At 33.9% G+C, this 16,845-nt stretch overlaps 1 protein-coding gene across 1 annotated transcript in view; it reads left to right on the top strand.

Moving 5' to 3' along the window:
* Positions 1-16,845, top strand: part of WDR72 (WD repeat domain 72) — a gene marked incomplete at both ends in the record, with an annotated part of 95,962 nt that overhangs the window by 50,519 nt on the left and 28,598 nt on the right. Inside the window, 2 exons of the mRNA XM_079540737.1 lie at positions 992-1,074; positions 7,109-7,220. Of these exons, the coding sequence (XP_079396863.1) occupies positions 992-1,074; positions 7,109-7,220 (195 nt within the window). The remainder of the gene's footprint in view (positions 1-991; positions 1,075-7,108; positions 7,221-16,845) is intronic.

Genomic DNA, 16,845 nt, shown 5'->3' with positions numbered 1-16,845 from the left:
AATGCTTGTAGTTTAAATTGTGCTTTACTTTAGAAAGCACCTGAAAAGTCAATGTATAATAATAGAAGCCATACACAAATATATGGAATACATTTCATAACTAGCGGCCCTCCAGTTTTGCTTGCAGTTATTTGACATTCTTCACCACAGGCAAATATTGTTGCCTGTAAGCAGAAAAGCAAATTGGGCAGATTAACTGCACAAAATATAATTCAGTGTATTTTTGCTTAGACTTTACTGTTTATTGGTAAAGAAACATACAAGTTGTTGTAGAATTTACCTAGCAAAAACCATAGTTACATGCTCCAAATCTGAAAAGTATTAACAAAAGAGAAAGAACATAATGAAATGTGGTGGACAGATTCAGATGTTTTTCCATCTGAGCCTGTTTTCTCTTTCTTATTGTCATACACTTACAAGGATCAAATGAGGAGAATTACATTTTTACCTACTAATCTGGGCATTATAGCTTTGATTCTTCTAGATTTGGTTGATTTTTGACCAATTTAAAAAAAAAAAGATTTTCAGTTCTTTCATACTTAGCCTTGTCCTATGTGAAACATATCCTATAAACTTCAAATTTAATTTGTTTGAAGGAACTTGGTACAAGTCTACAAAATGAACACTGAAATGCTCAAAGACTTGCTAGTCACAAAGCATAAATTCCTGGGTTTGTATAAATTTGCACAGTTGCATAGATCTCTTCTAAATTAACCATTAGATTGTACATAGTATAGTATGTTTAAAAGCCATGATGGGTTTGCTCTCTTTGCAAATAATTAGATCACTGTAAACAAAATGAACCAAAATGATGTTGAATGAGAATAAATGTATGCATGCCTTATGCTTATGTTATGAGATTAAAATGTTTTCTGAGAAATTATTTTCGCTGAATTGTTATGTTGCTGAAGTGAAAAATTCAAAATGTTAAGTATCCTTCTTTTTGTCAACTGTGTATTCTGTCAGTTCATAAATCGCACATGTTTTTTAGATAAGAGTAGACGCCGTTCCTCTGATTTTGCGAATGCTTCACTGCTGAAACTCATTTGTTGTTGGAGTGACCAGTCTATAAAGGTAGGAAACAGTCTGTGCTAATTACAATAATGAAATCTTTAGGTAATATTGACCTTAGTATTTGGAATCTTTCATACGGTGCAATAGTTAGTAATGTATGGTAAAAATATCACATAACTCATGTTATTAGTATCTTCAAAAATCAGTAAAAATTTCAGTATGGGATATGCTACTAATGAAACTATCTTGCCTTTCAGTACATATTTAAATATGAGAAAGCAACTGTTCTTTAATCTGAATGAATAGTAATTATCAAGCAAAGCATGCTTAATGATATTTTATCTTGTGTTTTAGAGATGAATTACCTGTTCTTCGATGGCTAGATGTAACTTATAAAGGCTATAATAAGGGCATCATCATACATTAATGTATTATGCAGGAAACAGAAAATGCATTCTTAAGGGGATATAAAATCCCATATATAGCATTAGAACGCTCCTCAGGAACGAGCTAGAAAACAATGTAAGTTATAGGTTTCCAGGTCAGTTGAAGTTGTGTCAATGAAAGCTCGTGTTAGTGAAAAATCCCACGTCTGTAGAGGTGAATTGCTTCTTCCTGAGAATTCACAGTAAACTATGAAGCAGTCTGAAGAGTGAAATGTAGAATTCATTTTTAATTTTGGAAATATGCATTTAAATAAATGCATGAGTCAATTAACGTTCAAAATTAGGAAGCTGAAGACATGATACTGCATCCACAAGGGATTTTACTCTAGAAGAGGAAATAACTGTAAAAGGTCTATTTTGTGATGCTACTTTTAAAATTGACTGCAATTCTTTGCTTGTTTCCAATTGAATGAATATTTTCCAGGGCTGACACAAGGGATGGCACCATGGTGGTAGATCTCTGTTCTGTTAGAGAGAGATTTTAATGGTTTCTGTAAATATATCCAGTTGAATTCAACATTTTATCTTGAACTTAACGGTTATTTATCATATCTTCATTGTCTACATGTCTTGCACATTATTTCAGCATTCTTCCCTCACAAACTGCCCCACTTCTCTTATAGTAATTTTTTTCTTTCTGGAATCTTTTTTTAATGAAAAAAAGGAAAATAATAACTTAGTTTCTATAGCTGCAATTGTCACGTGAAATCCATTTAATCCCTTGCTGGCCTGACCAGCTGCTAAAATTCTTTATGGAGTAGAGTTATATAGTCATGAAACTAGCATTTGCAGCATAGCTGATTATGTAAGATCTATGTATTTATATTTCCCGATGAATTTAGTGCCTGATCAATTTATACAATGCTAATGGTCTTATCTGCCAAAGGAGATTAGTCTGCAGGAAGATAAGATTTGGAATAAGCTACATCATATCTTTTTCTCCTGAAAAGATTTTATATCCAGTGAAATTGTGAAGTACTGCAAATACCATGCTATGGGCTCTACTCACATTTTAACATTATTCAGACAGTGGTTTGTAGCTGCAGCGATCTTTGCAAACCAGTTTTGTAGCACAGTATTTTGTTTGCTTTAAGCAATTGTAAATATAATATTCGAAATCATTTGTGTTACCAACAGTAATGAGTATTCAGCTATCCACGGCTTACATAAAATGATTGTTTTATCTATAATGGGATGGCATTATTAACGCTCTCTTTATACACCAACAATTCCATTGCCAACCTATAAATCCTGAACAGCCTGATTAAGCAGTCGTGTACATCCAGCCCAAGTTACCCTGCTTTAAAAAAAGTTTTCTTCTTTTATTTATTTATTTTTTTTTTGTGGAGGATACTGATTCTCAGACATGATGCAAAGGACTTGCCATTTATTGATTCTTCATCTTCTTATTGTACTGTAACAGGTTCTGTGCAAGCAAGGAAACGGAAAGAACCTGCTGCAAATGATTGATCATGGCTTGGCTGACTTATTGAAACTGAAGGGCCAAGGGAGGGTCTTTGTCTTAAACTTTAAAAATGCATGTATTTTTAAAATATTTTTCCAACAATTTTCCCCAACTGATTTTAACGCGCTTTCCTGTTCTTCAAGTGAAATATAGCATTTTGTTGCTACACTCCAACCTTACCCTGAAATTTTGCTGGCCTTTTTAGAAGTGTACACACACACACACACACACACACACACACACACAATGACTTGCCCTGAAATACATAATAATGAGGTAGCGGTGATTGTACTTCTGCCCTTAGTTGTCCTTTTTCTATATTTAAAATAATCTGCTACTCTATGTTATCTTATTTGGTTATATTTTATTTTTATATTCTACATTCTTATATTATTGGTGCTTTATGAAACCTTTTTATGTCAAAGAATGCACATTAAAACAAAATTTCTAAGAAATATTTAGTAAATGGTCGAACTGCAGCACACAAGTAGTTCTTTGATGTTGCTGGATCTAACAGAGATAAGAATTGTTTTTTTCCACCATGCACTTTCTTTTAAAATAATTCCTTTGCTATTCCTAGGCTCCTTTAAATGATAGATGTTTAAACGTCTCCTGTCTTTGCTTCTATAAACAAGGATTCAATCCGTGACAGCATGCAAGCAGTCTATCATACTTGTATGGCACACATCAGTCTATGGGTCCTCAGCAGTTTGCCTCTGTGTTATGTATGATGCTATCAGGGCACTGTGGTGTAGCACACCCATTTGGCAATGTCTGCTTAATCACATCAACTACTAATACCTTCATCAGCAATAGGAGTCCTGCATCTGTTCCTACTAGTTCAGATATACCTAGTCATGAGACAGTTCTAATTTTAAAACTGTCCTCTTATATATAAACCCAAGTAATAAGATCTTGTTAGAACTCGGCTGTATTAATTCAGGATCATCTTCAGTAAAACAGTTTATATAGCTTCAGCGTATATCATTTGGGTCCTGATTTGGATGTTCACAACCCCTCCCCCTCCATCCCCCCCAACCCTCAGCAGGTATTCCTGTTCTTTGCAAGAAACTTTGCACTATCTCTAATTAGCTAGCCATTTAGCTAGGTAATTCTCCCCTTAGGGAAACTGATGTCATATTTAAATCTCTGAAGTAATCGTGTGCATGAGGATTGTAGTTGGTTTAGCTTCCCTCTTTCATCTATGGGAAAAGATGGACACAGAATAGAAACTGTTCAGATTTTCGGACTCTGGACTTTCTCATCTCTTTCTATTAATTTATGCAAAACATCTGTATTTTTTTTTGTTGTTATTTTAGTTACTTAATTTCTATTAATATCTAAAATAAGATGGGTGAATCTGAAATATTTTACAAAGGTTTTTACTTGAAAACGTTAGACCACCTCATTTCAAGAACCTTGCTGATAAGATGATCTATCTTCTCTATTGATGTTGCTTAAGTTTGCACTAATTTCCCTAACAAGCTCTGAATGCGTTTCTTTTTACAGTACCTGATTCTTTACCTGTAGCCAACTGACTACATTATTAGTGTCTAAACAATAATAATTCTCTTGATAGTTGCTGCCCAGTAGATCCCCTGTACAGCCATACCACTGTGCTTTAGAAGGAAGGAAATTAATTTACGCGCAAAAACTGCTCAAAAAATCATTACAGCTAGTGCATGGTAGGTCACAGCTTCTTCTTCCTGCCCTTCACCACCTCCCCCCTCCCTCCCCAATATATCTATCTGTTCTTGTTGTAGGAGCTTTAAATTAGAGGAAAGCAAATTGGGTACTGCAAGTCTGATGTTTTGATCTGTAGGGTTTTGCTCACAGATGTGACTGTTATGGAGGTATCTGGGAGGCAGCTTCTGGAAGGCTCAACCCTGCAAAGGTTATGGTCTGAGCAATAACCAGGGGTGATGTCTAATGCCTTTTCTCATCAAGCCCAGTCATTATAAAGAGAATAGTAATGCCTGGAAATAATTGATTAGGAGTAGAAAGGAAAGCCAATATAACTTTTCACTTATCTTTCTGAATTGTTCTCTGGTATTGCAGCTGCAGACCCTGATAGTCAGGCAATTGCCTTTTACCCTTGAATATCTCTGTTTGTAGTTGGACATATGCTATTTATACTTCATCAGGTATAACCTTAGAGAAACATAATTTCTGTCGTCTTTCACAATCACGGATAATAAAAACACATTAGCCAACAAGATAGCCAATACATGTAATCCAGAAGGGTGCTAAGAGTGGACTGGAAAATGTCAAAGACTAAAACTATTCACTTAAATGTGCTTTGTGTTAAAAACAGGTAAATCTTCATGAGGTTTTTAAACTTTGTGATAATGTCAGATGAGGTATATGGATTGCTGGGGAAAACACAGTGAGAGAACAAAACCAAACGTGAAACCACAGCGAGCCCTGTGGTAATGTAGATTCAACAGAATGATAGACAGGCTGCCTGCAGAGACATACAGGTGCTTCCACAATATCATGTTGTGCCATTTGGAACAGGTTTTTTATTCTACTCTAAGATGTTAGAGGAAATTACATGTTACAAATGCTGCCTGGATGGCATACACAACAATGGAACAGATAATGAATATCTGATCCAAATTAGTGACATGTTTTTAGCAGATCAAAAAACGCAAGAAATAGGTAATGTGCACAATTTCCTTGTGTGATTCTTGTCAGAAATATTCGTTTTGTCAACAATTTTCTTAAGACAATGAAAACTTCTCAGGGCTTCAGTCTCTTAATTACTATAGATACGTTGTAAGAGTCTGATATAAAGTAGGATCTGTAATCACCAAAGCTCAGTGTTTTATGGATGTGAGGAAATGGAAACTGCCTTTGGTTTCCCTTGTAAAATAAAGTACTATTATGACAAGATGAAGGTTTACACTATGTAACAGTACATAGAACTGGGTTCATTTGCTGTGAAATTTCACACTGTGGACCTGACCAGGGAATTCTTGTCTATAATAAGGTATTTTGTCATGAAGGACACCTAAAAGCCTTTGTTCTGCTTAATGATTTGAATTTATAAGAGTGGATAGAACTGTGACTGAGGATTGCCTGTGAATTCACTATACTTGATTAGTGAGATGAAACTCCTCCAGGCAGTTTGAGGGAGTCTGCATTTAATTTGTTAACATAAATTTACACAATATAAACATGAACAAATATATTTATATTATAAATATTCTATATTTAACTTATTTTCATATGCCACTTAAATTCACATTTATATGGTGTAAGCTGTCTTGGAAACTTTATATTTTCTCTGTCTTTCAGTAAGTTTCTTGTAGTTGAGAATGACTACCTGAGGGGGTGAGAAACTTTATCTGCTCTCTGTAAGACATAATAAATTAAAAGAAGGTACACGTGCTGCCATTCTGTGCTATGCTGAAATGTAGATTGAGCAGGAAATGCAAAAACCTGGGTCCATTGTGAAAGGTTTCAATGTGATTTAGAAATGCCTTAGGTTTTAAAATTTCCCAAGTTCTCCTTGGGCTTCTCTGCTTAAGCAAAGGCAAGTAAAAATTGTAACTCTGCCGTATCATTTACAAACTGCATTATCTTAAAGCCTGTATGTGGTGCAACACGTATCATGTGCCATTTATAGGCTGTCCATATTTACAACAGTTTCTTTTGGATAAGAGGAGTTAGTGGGGAATTTTACTCTTTGTATTGGGCAAAAAAAATTGTATTCACATGATTAAGCTGGAGGAATAGGAGATTACTACTTATAGCAAAATATTAACAAAATTTTTCAGAGACCAAACACACTTCTAAAAACATCAGAATAGGAGGTTCTTATTCAGTCCATAAATCACTGTTGCAAAACATACAAATGAAGATATTTTCTTCAGTAACAAGTATTGCAATGCCCCCCTTGTATTGAAGAGGCAGTAGACTGTTGATTCTAATTTTGAGACTAAGGAAAATGAATGTTTAATTTGTGAAGAGTAGTCACAATTCATAACTTGCATCATTTTACTGCTATCCAGTTAACATTTGGTTATTCATATTGAGCCACGTGATTATCACTGTCTAATGGTAAAAGTTACTTTTCTAATGGCATCTGCTGGAACTGTCTTAACATTGTCTAGTATTTGTTTAAAATTGTGAAATTGAATTATCAGTATCATCCAATAATAATTTGCATTTATGGCAGATTATTGAGGCAATGCAAGCAGTGCTGTTGGCAGAAGTTCAGAGGACTATGACAACCTTGAGAAAGACAGCAGCCTGCAGAGAGCCATTGGCTATATTAGAGAATGGAAATGGTAAGTTGCAGACATGGCCAAAGACTGGGAAAGCTAATCAGATGAATTTGCAGTACGTTAAAAACTTTGTCATATAAGTACAAAATTTATTGGTATATTCCTTTAGCAGAACATCTTCTAGTACTCAAAAGAAGTTAGCCGAATGAGTTCATAATACATTATTACTGTGCAAGACAAGTTTACTGACCTACTTCTGATCCTAGCAGGCCTATAGTTTTTTTCAAATGATTGCTGGGGAGTTAAAGGGCTTCTATTCTCTCAACATTAAAGAAGAACAGATAAAGTCTCTTTGCTTGTGCAGTTTTTCTTACAAACAGTAATTCCAGTATTGTAAATACATAAGGGAAGCAGTGTGCTTGAAATAGGAACAGTAAAACCTCATTAAAATTTTTACAAATTTCCTTTCCATGACATCAGTCTTAGCACTAAAAATTAATTGCTTGACGTTATAACTTTGAAATCTAGTATAGAATATTTTATTTTTCTTTTAGAAATAACCTCTCTGCAAGGAGATATCAAATGCATTTTACAATTAGATCATTTCATTTTACAAGAAGCCTACTCTCTGCAACTTTACAGTGGTGCTAATGTTTATAGTAAAAAAAAAAGATTGAGCTAGATTTTATATTATGAAACTAAACCTTCTTTTTCCCCCTAATCCATTAGCTGAGTCTTAAAATAAAATGGCTTGTATTTCGGTTCCTATCTTAATTGTGAGCCCTCTCTTGGGAAACTAATTTATGATCTCATTGGATGTGTGTGCCTGTCACAAAAAAAAATGTTATGTATTTGTTTCTTTCAGGGTGCTAAAACCAATACTTGTTTCAGGCAGCAAAACAATATGGTCTCTCTAAAACTTGAATTGCTGGAATATAACAAACTGCAAACACTTGAGTAATTTCTACGTATGAACTTATTCTTTGTTTACACTTGAGATTGCTTTGGATCACTTTATTGCTGTACAGTCTGAGAGAAGATACACTGTAACTGAAATATCCCAAAATATTCATCACAGTATATAAGCAAGTAATCTTGTTTTAGCCTATTATGGTTTACTGATAGGCACTGCAAAACTTGCTGATTTTATTAAGAATTTAACAAAATCTTCAGGGATTTTTTGTAGGTTAGAATAAAACTGGTTTGGGGATGTAATTATATGTAGAAATTGTTTAAAACTCGCTCAGGTCTGAGTCCAGTCAGTGTAATTACTGAGACACATAATTATATCCGGTTTTACTCATTCATTTGATGCATAGGTCATTTTGTATCTTACTAAATCTGTATAGATGAGTGGCACAGTAGCAGTCATCTTGTGCAATGTGAAGATAAAGGTTAAATATTGTTTCAAGTTCAAGTCATAGTTCAAGACCGGGAACATGCTCTGACCCCTTGAGTAGAAGTGGAGATCAGAATCATTATACTGCGTGGAATTTCTGTTTTACTGGAATTAATAAATTCCCAAGATTTTTTTTAATGTTGATTTACTCATTACGTTGCTACTGAAGTAAACTGCATTTTTATTTAAGATGTTGAATAGAACTTTCAGGATTTGGCATTCTTATCTTTACAGTTTTTACAGATTATTGCTCACAGGGCATTAGCTGTGATCTACTACGTTCTCCTATTTTATTAAAAGGAAATATAAATGCAAACAGTTGTAATTTTCTAATGTCACAGATGTGATCATTTGGAACAAGTTCCAAGTATATTGGTAAACTTTGGTTCTGTTCATCAGAGAAGCTGAAGTTTTATCTGTTTTGTTTTCTTTCTGACATTTATTTGTAATTCTGAGGAAGTACATTGTACTGATCTTGTCTTGTTTTTTTCCTAAACACTGAAAACTCATGTTAATGGTACTACTAATGATGTTGTTTTCCACTGCCAAACTAAGAGGAAATGAATCTGCTGGTGTTCTTTTTTTGTCTTTAATTTGCAGTATTTGATCTTATGACACACATACGTAGTAATACCCAATCATGTGCCAAACTTGCTAGACTACTAGAAAAATGGCAGAAAGGCTCATTCCATTTCATCCAATAGTCCACTGATTGGATACAAGGAAAAGGGATAGTCCCTTTTGTAGTTCATTTGAGTCCACTGGGCATTCTGCAGTGATTTTTCTTGTGAAGTTCTACAGAATTGTTTCTTTTCTAATGGAAATCTCAAAACACTTGCAAAGGTAAAAGTTAGAAACTAGCTATTATCTATAACCTTGTCTTTTATATGTAATTTTGGAGCTTTTTAAACTAATAAATTAAGTAAATAAGTTATTGCAGGAAGAACAAGCTGATTCTGATAAATACCAGCATGAGAGCAGAGTCTAAGTTTTAGAATTTAGTGTAAAGTATTGTCAAATACTTATCTACATATCTACAAATAAAGAATTCTATTTCCTCATTAATGATAAATCAATGCAAGCCAAGATATAACAGCTTCTGTTCACTTAGATATGTGTAGTGAGCTGCAGCAGAGGCTTTCACTTAATTTCAGAAATCAGTCTGGGCAAATGCAACTTTTCATGTGACCTTCATGCACATCTTTTAGGAAATCTGTCTGCATAACAAGTGAATCTTCTTGCTTGCCTGCAAAGTCTTATTGTTTTGTCAATAAAGTGCAGATGAGGACAAGGGTTGTTCTTCTATCTTCGATACTTTCTTTCATTGTGTCTTCTTCCTATAGTCTCCTGCTTTTTCATATTAGTGGAGGTGAGTTTTTTTGGCTGTATATTTAAACAAAAAAAAAAATGTCGATGAGATTACTTTCAATGAAAACTTCAGCTTTGATTGCCTGATTGCTGAAAACATGACTGATGTCTTTATACTTCCCTTACTATACTACTTTCAAGTTTTGATTTAATTCGTGTCATATTTAATATTCATTCTTTAAAACAGTTTTTCTTGCTGTTGCTTAGTTCTATATCCAACAGTAATCAAGTAATCAAGCAAAATCTGGAAAAAGGTGTCCAATTAGAATGTCTTAGAACTAGCAGTCACCAGACAAAAATAAAAGGAGATAAACAGCTAAAAGGGAAAGGATAATGGGCAGAAAGAAACTAAAGTTGACATGAAAGTCTAAATAAAATACGAAAAAATATTTTTAATAGAAACATAGCAATGTATGTGCAGCAGCTTATCAGTCTTCTAGTGGAAATCAAATCCCAGAAATTGGCTGTTAGTTAAAAAACTTTCAGGAATAGAATTTGATCTCATTTCTGATATGATGAAGGTTATTGAGATTGGTTTGTAGATGTAGTAAAAAGAACACTTTGTCTGTGCATGATTTTTCGTTGAAAGAAATTCACAATCACAGAATCATTGGGATTGGAAGGTACCTTTGGAGATTGAGTCCAACTCTCTTGTTAAAGCAGATTGCCTAGAGCAGGTGGCATTAGGATGGAGTGCAGCTGGGTTTTGTATATCTCCGGAGCAGAAGATGCCATAACCTTGATGAATACATATTGACTAGTACTGATAACCTTCTTCTCTTCCAAATTGAGAGAAGAGATTAAATGTGAAAACAGTTGAGAGTCTAACAGTGTACATTTTGAAGTGGAACATAGGTTTATTATTTTTTTGTAAATGCTAATTCAAATAACACGAAGCAAAAAAAGACCAAGGCAAGTCATCTGGAAGAAAGCCAAAGAAAAAATTAAAAGCACCATTCAATATGGCAGATTTCCTAAAGGAAAGCAAGTAAACGATTTGTGCAAGCTTTCATAACCTATTTGTGAGTCTCACGAATCTTATCATATTTTTTTGATACGCAGATTTTTGAAGGAAGCAAAGATGATTTACCTCATGCAGACTACTTTAAAGATTTTTGTTGATGAAGAGGAACCAATAGTTCTTCCTGCTTCTTTCTCAAACTAGTTCAATTTATCAAGGGTATGGAGATTAAGCATCTTTTACAGTTCATTGTCTAGCAAAATCTGAGAAGGTCACCCCACCAACCCAGAGTGATAAAAATGGAGATAATAGAGCTAAGAAGGTACTGAAGTTAGAGACATTTCAAAGAAAAAGGATAATAAATCTACCCGTTTTGTTAGAGCGGGAAGTAACGCACAGTTCACTTAAGGAAATTGTTTACAGATTTTTTTAAAATGAATATGGGAAATGATTTGGAGATTATTGATACAGAAGAGTGACTATACTTTAGAGATTCTAAAATCAAAATTAAGAAGATAAAGATATGTGGAGTTGCAAAAAGAGTCAAAAAGTCAAAGTCAAAAATTTGATAAGAGTTGAAATGGAGCAAATATGGTCAACTTTTTGAGTAGTGTGAGGGAAGAAGTTTAAAATGCTTCAACTTCTTTCTGAGTAAATACATATTTTTCCTAGAGGAAAATTCATAATTATCAGAGATTTGAGCAGTCAGAGAATTACATGAATTATGTTTTATTCAGTAAGATGGAACTGTGAAGTCCTGAAACATGCTTTGCTCAGGGAAGATTCTTGGGTTTCACGTGTTGAAAACAAGCATATTTTCACTCTGAAATAAAAATGATATGTTATCTATAAAATGGAATTTATTTTCCCTGTCCTCTTCTTATTAGCCAGGAGGAGCAGAATGTTATGTAGGCAAAACTGAAGTTTTATACTTTTTGTGTTGAACAAGTTCATGTGTTTAACAAAACCTCATTAAATTATTAGAATTATTTCAAGCCATTAAAAAAAAACTCTCTGACCAGTTTGTGGTGTGTGCACATTAGCAATAAGCAAAGTAAGAAATGATTGTATAATCAACCTTTCAGCACTTAATTGGAATGAGATTTATTTGTAATCTCATTTTAGATTTTGAAAGAGCAAACAAATTAATCTAGCATTTTTTTTGATGAATAGACTTTAAGTACAGGTTGGTAATAGCAGTAGATTTCTTCTGTACTGAATATGCATTAAAAATGAGTGTATTATATCCTAGGTTCATGTTACAATTATTTCCAGTAAAAGAATACAAATCAATGTTATATTTTAGCATCTAACCTGTGGTTTATCTATACTACTGTATCATCTCCTATATATCTAATTAAAACTGTATTTTGATCCAGTAGTCTTTAATATTAGTGGTCAAGTATTAAAGGAAGCAAGCTTAAAGACTCATTCTAGAACTACAGCTTATTTCATTCCATGCATCATATATTTTACTAGAGAACTCCTTAATGTAGCAGAAATCAGATTTAGTGCATATTTTTACACAAAATCAAATTGTACAGGCGCCATCTCAGACTCCTCCAAAACATTAGGAGGGATAGGATTGCTCTAGGACACTGGTCAAGGAAGGATTAAGGATGACGCATGTTCTGAATTCAAATGTACAATATAGTTTTTGTGCTTTTTTCAGTATTTACATACTGAACAGGAAAATTTTCAAACAACTTTCTATTTCGAGCTTTAAAAATTAAAACGTTTGCTTATGTAGACAAAATTATCACTGGCTCATTTTTAGTCTATTTCTGAAATTTATTTAAAGGTTTATTTGGTAAAAGCAGACTACAGTACAGGACTTAAAAACATGGAAGTTGGTTCTGAGTTGAGGCTTCAATATAAATGAATGGCAAGTACTTCTTGTATAAAGTAGTACCTTAGCTGTTTTGAAATAAGCCTAGCCATCTCTGCTGTCGTTTTATTGAAGATCCACCTCTTGTCACACCTCGCTTCCTTGTTCTGAAGGTGTCCTTGCATAAATTATTTTTCTTTGTCAAAGAGTTTTCAGATTTCTCACATTTGATTATCCTTACTGTTTAGTTTGAATCCTTTTTTTTATTCTATCACTGAGAATACAGGGCCCTGAGTCAAATAAGCCTCTTGGTGCTCTCTTAGAAATGTAAGAGATGTGAACATAATGTGGAAAATAAGTGTGTAGATTACAATGTAAAGTTTGATTTCTTATATGTCAGAATTTCTTTTCACCGTTATCTATGAACATGAGCTAATCAAAAAATGGAGAAACTACAAAATCTTTTTTTAAAAATTCTATTACATTACATTTTGAAGTTTATTCTTCTACTATGTTAACTTTAAAATATCCAGAATTTAAGGGCTCAGATTCTCAGTTGTCCATTGCCTGTACTGTAAGCAATTCACTGAGCACAGTTTATTTGTCCTTATTCCACTCACTACAATGATAATGACTAAAACAACAGAAAAAAAAAAAAGAATGCACAGAATACTTTAGTTCTAAGAGCAGCTCCTCCTCTGGAACTATCTCTGCTAATATTTGTGAAGTAGAGAATTTTCTATATGTCTATCATGAAAAGTAGGGAGAAAAAGTACCCCTATGTATAGGCATTCATTATGAGTATTAGCTTAGCTCCATGCTACTAGCTGCAGAGCAGAACAAATCAATAACATAATACTTAGAGTAGTTTTCCACTATTTTTTCTGAACTGAAGGTGATGCTCTGCATTCACCTTTTTACAGTGTTTATTAATTTCTTCCTATAAAATAATTAGCTTCTAACTTTGCTGTTAGAAGTTCACAGAATCCTTTTTTTTTTTTTTTTTTTTTTTTTTTTAAAACCAAGTCAAATGCAGCCTCAGGCCTGTAATGGAGCACTGCATGTGGATTCAATATGAACTGAAAAGCAGGATGTATGTATGAGAGTCTACACGAGAAGGACTGGAGAGCTAGATGCTTCTCTGAGAAAGGAGTAGGGGAAAAGATAAATAAAGAGGGAAGTTCCCTAGGTTAGGGGAGTTTTTTCTGTGTTTACGCACCCTGCTTGAAAAAGGTTTGGAAGAAGTTGGCAGTACTTTTTTTGGGCTGTGTTTTCTGTCTGTTTCTTATTGTAAGGAGTAAAATGGTTTGAATGGTTTTGATTTCAGGTAGCTATGACTTCTATTGTCTTGGACAGTTAGGAAGCCAGACCAGTGTGCCATGTGCAATTAATGGATTATGTCATGCTTTGATTAATCTTGTTATTGGAGTAGTATTGGTTTTATTTTAGCTTTTTATAACATAAAGCAAACCTCAGTCTATGCTCTTTTTTGTATTACTGGTTTTGTTTTATTAAATTTTAAAAAGTTGCTTTCTAGCATCTCTTTCAAGCATCTGCACCTTCAGTGGCCTTACACTCAGTCGTGTGAAGGACCTCTAATGCATAAAATCTGTTAATCTACATTATTTTCTGATTAATCCTGGATTTAATTTGCTGAGCATACTGTCAAACCTGAACCAGTTTATTTCCTCATAGAAAGCTTTCTTTAGCTCTGTGTTCACATAATGATTATTTCATTGTTTCAAAGCAGATAAAAGATAATAACAGAAATAGTATTTCATGTTTAGGTGGTACGTAGAACCAAATAGCAGAAAAAGATTTCCAAATTTGGGAAATTCATAGCTGTATTGTTCAAAGTTTTCTCCTCTCATTCCTATTCCACACCAGGTGTTTTAAAAGAAGCTTTATTTTTATTTTAAGTCGTAAAGTTAGGTCCATACATATCTTGCTTCACTAATCTATTTTAAAGTCACTTCTTGTATTGTACCAAAATAAAGTCGATTCAAATGATAACAAATGCAGAAAATTTTCCAGTACACCTAAGGATTTTGCATCAAATCAAAGTAAATATCTGCACAATATTTTTTTTCCTACTCTTGGAAACCTTCTGTCACACTTGAAATACCTATTGCTTATTCCCTAAGGACCAAGTGCCAGCATTGTTCTCATATGATGGATGTTAGTTGCATCACCTGCTGCACTACCAGAAGATGCTCAGATAGCCTAGTGAGGAGGGTGAAGGAATCTGAAACTGTGAGATGTTTTTTTTTAAAGTAATTAATAGTTGGTATGTACATTCTATTCTCTACCACTGCTATATCAGGTCAGGTTTACGATTTATTTAGCAAAATCAACACATTTTTGTATTTAGATATAATATAAGCAGGCACTAGTTTTAATCTCCATTTTCAGAAAAAAAAAATAACATTGATAAAAAAAAATAAGGGAGATCAAATAGGTATGCCCCTGGTCAAGTTAGCAAATTAAGACCTCCTTCAGCCACAGGAAAAAATTAATTAATTAATTAGCACCTCTTGAAAGGTTCAAAAGGAGTCAGTTTTACCAGTGACCATTGTTATTGATGTCAAGGCATGATATATGGTATATTATATAAATTGTACTACTGGCAATAGGCTACATTGAAGAGTAGTGAGGTGATCATGATTGCAAAGCTGTGCTTTCCTTTGTGTAATGAAATTTAATGATTTAGCTGCATGGTTAGGAATGTTGTTAAGCTGGCTCATATGGGGTTAAGGACTTTTATGTCATAAGAAAAAAAAGATCTAAAGCATCAGTAGGAGGTCAGATCTGACAGAAGAAGCAAGAAGATCTGCCTCACGTGTATCAGGACAGTAAAGTGTTACACTGATAGAAAAGTATAGCAAAGAGAATCACTTTTGCCAATCTCTTCTTGTGATAATTGCATATAGTAGCCATATTTGCAAAATCATTTATCTGGAGTTTGCAGTTCATAAGGGTGTAATTTCTCTCTGAAGTTAGCCTGGAGTAAGCTGTTTTTCATACAAGATCTTGAATGGTCGTCATCATAGATGTGTGCTGATTTTTTTCAGTTATACTCTAATACAGTTCACAGTCATAAGTCAATGCTCTTGAAATCTTCTTCACTCTTTGACTGTGTCTCTTAAAACATGTATTTCACCATTTGTGGTGAAATTCAGTGCAGTCACCTGGAGTGGATACAAGAAAGGTAGCTGCTGTGGGGTAATAGCCTCCCTCCTCTCTCCGCTCATCCCTGTAACTCCAAAGTTGGTATTGCAGTTTAAACCTTAATCGTGTGATGAAGATGCGTTTTTCCAAAATTGATTAAGGATAACATTATGAACATAATCTACTTTATGGAGAAGCAAGATTAATAATTTTGGGATCAGCAGATACGTTACAGTGTGATTTCTGTTTTGTGGACTATCCTAAAAATAGATGCTTTGTAGAAACAATAGAGGAGAATATAATAATACAAAATGAAGAGTTTTCAGTATTTTGCCAGCTGTGTGATATTTGCAATAATATATCAGTCTTTTTAAGGAAGAGGCTGTCTCTTATAGAAAAAGATAGATTTGTAGTGCTCTGTGTTTTCAGGAATCAAGTAGTAAATGTCTTGCAAGAAAACAAAAACCTTTAAGACCTTGTTTATTGTATTCTGTTGGCTAAAACTGCCAAAAATAAATTAATAGCCGTAACCACTGCACTGGTTTTTTTTGTTCACAAGAAAAATATCTTGACGTATTTTTTCATTTTGTGATTGGTGCGCATTTCAAGGGTATAAATTAATCTTCAGAGGATCCTAGGGAATATCTTTCCTGGACACTTCACTTATACATCAAGTTGGCCATGTTAGCAATCTAATCACAAACCTGTAATTCAGTGAACAACAATTTCTTATTGTGAACAGTGTAGCAGCTTTTACTATCATTTAGGTCAGCCTAAGATTGCTGATGCACCATATGTTTCAGGCCATGGATGATGGATGGTATCCTCTGGTGCCCATCCCTAAGTGATTGGAAAGATTGAAGACACACAGTTCACTTAAGCTTGCTTACTATTACATCAAGTAATCAGCGTGATAGGCAAACCTGTGCTCTCTATGTCACACTGACCAACTTTTTTTCAGGGA

This window comes from Tetrao urogallus (genome assembly GCF_951394365.1).
Source record: "Tetrao urogallus genome assembly, chromosome: 11".
In the NCBI taxonomy this organism is placed as follows: Eukaryota; Metazoa; Chordata; class Aves; order Galliformes; family Phasianidae; genus Tetrao; species Tetrao urogallus.
This window is presented reverse-complemented; position numbering and strand designations above follow the sequence as displayed.